Raw genomic sequence first — 6,947 nt, 5'->3', positions numbered from 1 at the left:
TAACTGAAACACTTCTCAATTCACAATCTCACCAAAAATCCACACGTTAACTTCAGCACCTCTCATAAAGTGCAGCTCACAGTCCCAAACAGAGCAAAGTTGGCTTCATTTTTTAGATGTTTATATTGCAAAACTCTACCCGCTACATTGCAACTTACAGTGCAAAAACCGAAAAACAGAGCCGCTCTGCTGCACAGTCACACCTGACACCACAATGTTCTCACAATCCTGCCTCTGTAAGAAGCCTGAACAGAAACTTCTTCTAGAAAAATCTCTGCCCACTAACATCTTTCAGAGCTGTGTTTATAAACACAGTGGCCCGTCTGCGTTTATCAAATGTCATGAAGTGTTGTATTTCACTCAACATTGTTCAGTCACAGTCTGGCAAGAAAACAAGACACAGACAGACCAAGAGCTGTGCTTCTCAGCTGGTTAGCAGGACAGACAGAGAGAGATTCACTGTCTGCACATTAGGCTAAGTGTGATCTACATCAGACTTGGAGAGAACACGTTTACCTGATTACTCTTCTTTTTTCTCTTCTCGTGCCCAGAAGGATAGTCCGTCTCTTCAGAGTTGTAAACATTCGTGTTCTATGGGGAGTGGATAGTGTGACATCCCTATCGTTCGGCTGCTGGGATGTCTGTCTCTTTGTATCCTGTGTTGCAGATGTCAGGAGGCGTGGTTAAAATCATCAGTTGTTGGAGCCACATGGGCCCAGTGTTCTCCACTATAAGAGCGCGTCTTTTGTTCTGCACTTCGGGCTAGACAGGAAGGAAACCCTGTTCCCTATGCTCCACGCTCCTCGTTATTTTTGTTTCTTTCACCACACAACACTCACTATTCCTTAAAGCATGCATACTTGCTGACATGACTGACCTACTGATTATCACACTTCATATGATTATTTGAATATTAAGCTGTTTGTTAGTTTAAAATAAAAGTAGTGGTACCTTTAATGCAGTTTGTGTCATTGCACTGTTCTTTTTTGTCGCGGTTTTGAGCCAGCCGTGACAATAGTGCCACGGATAACCTACCAAAGGAGACCGTCGTGTGACAGCTACTTGTGGATAGGCTACTCCGTCGCCAGTGCTCAATGTCGCTGATAAGCTCCTCAGGCTTGAATTTTTTCACACAAATTACTTCTTTTTTTTTTATTGGCGGTTGCCAAACTAGCCAAAAGGTGCATTACTGCCACCAACTGGACTGGAGTGTGGAACCAGAGATTATTTTCAATACAAGGAGTATAGGCCTACATGTTCCAGCCTTTTTTGTCATTAAAAATGTTGCTGTAAAAATACTTGAAAGAACAAGAATACATTTTACACAAATATAAAAGGAGGGTAATCTTTTAAGCTATATTATATGGATATACTATTCAAGACATTAATCAACTTAATTATGTAAGTTATGTCAGCTGAGAAGTTTGTACTTAAAACAACAACAACAGTACTTTAGCTTTGTTAGTATGTCTCTGTCTAAATTTTTAAAAGGTTCTTTTGTAAATCAAACCAAAAGAAAGCGTGAAATACCTAGAAATATATTCCCCTCCCAATCCCAAAACGTTTTTTTGTAAAATAAAAAGGATCTTTAAATGGGTTTAACCAGGTTTCACATTTTTGGTGAAATTACAGTATAGTGCAGTCTATATTAATCAGGCATTGTTTTGTTTGTTGTGACTGAACTGATTTAAATTTGGCTGCTGTTTGGCTCATTTATTATGATTGTTGCTTTTATGATAATGCTTTTGAACTTGAAATTAATGCTAGACTATGTTGTTTGTTGTGGACTGAAATGGTTTTGTGGTAGATTGTTTTCTATTGGTTTGCTGCAGAGTTGCATCAGCTGGTGTTGTTTATTGGCTGTATGTCTACATGACTGTTGCCTAGCAAAACCCATTTGTATGGTTATTTCCTGTTACTCTTGGAGAAACACATGGCTTTTGTCATTCATAGGATAAGTATTCACCTTTTTACAACACGGTTTATTTTTAGCTGAGAGACATTCCCATCAGGGACATATTCAATCATATGGTTATGGATTTATGTGGCTTCTTAGTCTAATATTCCTTATATTAAAATGCTCCTGGTGCAGCTGAAGCTCACATCCATGTATAGATTATTATCAACTGCTTAACAATACTGGCTAACACTACTAGATAAGGAAGAGATTTCATTGTTTGTATTAAAATCACAATATTACATGTTCATAGTTGTCATAGGTGGTCTGTTCTATCCTTCTGCATGTCAGATCAATTTCTGGGTTTCAATTAATCCACCTCAGCTGTCTGAGCTATATAGCAGATAAATGGCTAGTAGATTCCACAAAGATGGGCATTGACGTGGGAAGTACTGGTGCTGAGGAGACTGCAATATGCCCTAAAATCAGGCATCATAAACAGTTGTGGTAGCTACTTTAGCTTTGTTAATATGTCTTTGTTCAAAATTTTAAAAGGTTATTTTGTAAATCAAACCAAAAAGAAGCGTATAAAATATCTAGAAATATGTTCAATATATTCCCCTCCCAATCCCAAAACTTTTACGGTTTTAAATAAAAAGGATCTTTAAACGGGTTTGACCAGTGTTCAATAAACTCCTTGAGGCAAACAGTTTTATCTAGTTTTAACCTGTCTCCTATAAAGTAAAATAATCATCAAATTTCTACAAAAGGCTCATCAAGCTACAAAAGGAGTGAACATTGGCTTTCTCATTGTTAAAGAGGAAATTTGAAGCAAGCAAGAGTTGCTGGCAAAAGAAATTGTGGATGTCGCTGTTGCCCTGGAGGAACACATCATTATGTACAATCTGAAAAATGTTGCTAATACCTTTGCAATAGCATAGACTATCCCAAATAAGTATACATTTGCTATATACAAAAACTTTTCATGAACATCAGTAGCGGTAATTGTTCAGCCAAAGTTCATGGACTCCGAAACTAGCTGCTTCAAGGAAAGTGTAGAGACAACTTGGCCAAGTTAATGGCAGCTATCACTGTTTTTACGTTGGTCTGCTTTGAACTAAACACTAAAACTACATCACACTCAATCTCACAAACCAAACATACCGCCATGCCCACATACACATCACATGGTTAAACACTCATCGCAAGGCCTATTCTAGAAAGACAAGGGCCTGTAAAACTCACATAAAAAATTAATACGATGTCAAAATGTTATGAACAAGGTTGTATTACATTTTGTTCAGTTAATAGTATATAATCTGCTAATTAAATGTTTGTACAATTTAACTACAGCACTTCAAGTTAGTTAAAAATTTCTGCTTATATTCTAGTGTATTTGTAGCACATTACAAGGCTATGGCTCCATCTAGTGGATGAAATCTGCAAAAGCCTTTCCTTCCAGAAACTTTGTTAGAATTGGACCTTGTCTTTTATTAGGCTGTAAAAACTCAATTAATTGTGGGGTTTACCTATTTAAATATTACATTTTGTTTTACATTTGAGTTTGTTTTTACATTTATATGTTAATAGACTATAGCTATAACTTCAAAAATATAACTGGTAATATTTGGAATTTAATTGACTAGCCTATAGGCCATGAAATGATACTACATTGTTGCATTATAGATATCAGAGACAACTTGAAGTTCAAGCCTCCCATCCTTAATTTGCTAACTGGGATAATATATATTTCCCCCATATCTGATGCTGCCATAAATGTTTTGTTTTCAAATGTTTCAAACCATTTTAAAAAGGCAATGAGAGGCAGTTTAACTGGTAGAGGGGTGGCGCTGCAAATTAAAACATGAGAACAAATCAAAAGCATCAGAACAGCATCACACTTTACTAAACAACTGTAGCCGGAAATGGCAAAGGAAGACATGTCCACATAAAAAACACGAAAAGCAACGAAATGAATATTATTCAACATTTCGCTGAGCTTTTTACAGAAAATATTTAGATGTAACCCCTAATGTAATCATAAATATTTTCATGAGTAATTGTGATTTAATTACATATTTTCCCAGTAGGCCTAACTGTGATAGATAACACTTACATTTATTTTGTAATTAAATTACTTGACTAAATTGCATGTAACTAGTTACTCCCCAACACTGCCTGTACGTTTGTCTACAGTTGAACATTAAATGGTCTTCTTCTTGGTATAGAATCATGGGTTATAGCTTTATATTATGAGCATTAACAATAAGCTATGTAGAGTGGGAAATTGTGTTCGTATCATTTTATAATTGTGTGCTGGTTTCTCTCAGTGTAGCATCCCGATAGAAAATTAAGAACTTCATTGTTAAGATTTTTAATTTGCTGTCTTGTACTTCAACATCAATGTAATTGCTAGACAAAAATGTGCAGACATAAGGCAACATAATATGTTAACTCTTTTAGGATTACATTGATGATCAAAATACTCCTAATGGTTATGCAGAAATATACATTTAAAATACATTGTTGCCAATAAAATAACCAAATAAAAGTAATAGCCTATAACAAATAGCCTACAGTTAATAATGTTAACTGAATAAGCATGAAATAGCTCTAATGCTTAAATTATTAATTTTATAAGTAACTGTAGGCCTAATATAACCATTGTCACATTGTGGGGAAGTAAAGCACTATATCTTCTTCAGTGGAATTTTATAGGAAAGTTGCCACAAGAATAAAAGCATTTAACACAGGATGTACAAAACATGATGTGACTTCACTCAATAAATTTAAAATAAAGTTACACTGACAATGGTGTAATGGTGGCGACATACTTAGTGAGATGTGTGTGTCGCACGGTTTTAAGATGTATTTAGTAGCCGTATATTTATACAGGAATTCTAACATGCATCGCTGTGACGTCCCCGCCGGAAGACATTCTTTCCATGCACTCTCCGCCAAGTCGCCGCTGGTAGCAGGGTAGACTGCTCCTTATCCTTCTACTGGTAATCCTTGCTTTGGCACTATCCAACCGTCATAGATTCGCGCCAAGTCAGCTTTATCAGTTTTTTACATTTGTTTTTCAGTGCTGCTCCACTCAGGTGTGCTGCATAGGCTAGTAATACAAATGTAACGAGGTCTCCTGCAGAATGTAATAGAGTAAAAAGTCGATATTTGGCTTTGAAATGTAGTGAAGTGAAAGTAAAAAGTTGCAACAACTAAAAACACTCAAAGTGAAGTACAGATACCGCAAAAAAATACTGCCACTGTAACACAGACCTTGGACTCCCTATAGGTCTACAGTGATTATAGTAATATCTTCCTTGCAAAGAAATGTACATTAAACCGAATGCAGCATTGTAGACAATATTTACACATTGTACTTCATGTTTCCTTTGGATATTGCTGGAAATTGTTCTGAGAGTAAATTGTTATCATAACAATTTACTAATGCATTGCATTTAAACAGCACTTTTCATACACAAAAAGTGATAACAGTAGCTTGCTGGTCCTACCTGGCTGGAAATGCAGTCTGCCAAAAAATGTATCCCCCTCCATAATGCACAGATGATGGCCTACTGTCAACTCTTTTATTTTGTGTATACTTCACATCAGGACTAATAACAGGGGTGAATATGGAGAAGTTTCTATTTTCCAAGCAATTATTTCAGACTGTATTTTCAACTTGCCATATAACGTATCCCCCCTTTATAATGTACAGACGATGGCCTAAGTATTTAATTTTGTGTATACTTCACATCAGGACTAGACCAGAGAAAGTCTCGTACACTAGAGCTGAGAAATCATAAAGAATTTGATAAGGAACTGCATTGTCACCTTTTTTGAACCAAGATCCTGTAAATTTCTATCAGAGAATAAGTTTGCATTCAGGGAACATGTGACTGTACAAAGGTAGACTCATTTGTGGGAAGCTGGTAAACAAGGTGTGCTTGTATTAGATAAACAGATACAGAGGGTGTGTTTTCAGGTTGTGGGAAGTCAAATGTTTCTAATTCCAGAAGAAAACAGGTTCAACAGGCTGTGATGTCACCACTGACACCACATGGTAGCCTATGCGTTTCCTACTGACATCTGAGCTTCCTCGATTGTCCAAGGTAAGACCACTGCTCTGATATTTCTCACACATCACACTATTTTGTAGTGAATGAGGACACATAGTATTCGCAGACAGTATTTGGAGTTTGTATATGTCAGAGGCAGGTTTGTGCCAGTTTCAATAGATACCAGGGGCTTAAATATATCTTGTTCACATTAAAGAAGAGTCCCACGTGCGCTGGAATTACTTGCGTGTTTTTGGCAGGTGTGTATAATGGCTGGTAACGTTGGTTTGAGGTGATGGTATTGGCATGAAAGCACATCTTGTGGCGAAGCAGTGAATGATAATCACAGGACTACCTCTGTTCACATACTATAGTGACACTGTATTATGTTGAAGCTATAGTAACTGTTTAACTGAGCATTTGAACTGTATTAAGGTGATGATGAGCCCATTGATTTTAAAACATGGCTTATTATATACAGTAATAAGTAATGTCATCTCCTTGTCTGTACCAGACAAGCCCATATTTCTTCTTATAGATTCTTATACTGAATACATTGAAAGCATATATACTTTGTCATTCTACTCACGATATAGTAATGCTGCAACGTTTTGACACAGTCACTTAAAACCTCTGCTGCTCTGCTGAAACTTCAGACTGGTGTATACCAGTACAAACCTCTCTATTGTTTATTCTGTAGTAATGGAGGGTGGAGGTGATACCAGTAACTCCACAACAGAAGTACAGATGACTGTAGCACTGTGACGTTTGAAATGGAAACTGACCCACTGGGAAGGGTGGGTCTCTGGTCAACAGGGATATGAATGACTTTGACTCCTCCCTAGTAGATGTTGTGACCAGTTTGGGTCCATTGTCTGTAATTGTAAGTCTCCTGACAACTGAACTGTCTCAATGACAGCTGAACAAATTACATATGCTGATACAGGCTGTGAGATGTGGCCTATCCTTGTTGGTGACCTACAATTTCT

General features: G+C 36.9%; 1 protein-coding gene across 1 annotated transcript in view; it reads left to right on the top strand.

Annotated features, from left to right (window-relative positions):
- Positions 1–5,970: 5,970 nt before the first annotated feature.
- The window catches only part of LOC119898946 (synaptogyrin-3-like), a 16,165-nt gene continuing 15,188 nt past the window's right edge, over positions 5,971–6,947 (top strand). The window contains exon 1 of the mRNA XM_038713286.1: positions 5,971–6,012. Coding sequence (XP_038569214.1) covers positions 5,971–6,012 — 42 coding nt within the window. The remainder of the gene's footprint in view (positions 6,013–6,947) is intronic.

Source organism: Micropterus salmoides, unplaced genomic scaffold, assembly GCF_014851395.1.
Source record: "Micropterus salmoides isolate LMB-PRFRI ecotype aquatic unplaced genomic scaffold, ASM1485139v1 Ms_hic_scaffold_12, whole genome shotgun sequence".
Taxonomy (NCBI): domain Eukaryota; kingdom Metazoa; phylum Chordata; class Actinopteri; order Centrarchiformes; family Centrarchidae; genus Micropterus; species Micropterus salmoides.
Note: the sequence above shows the minus strand (reverse complement) of the source record. Positions and strands in the feature narration are given on the sequence as shown.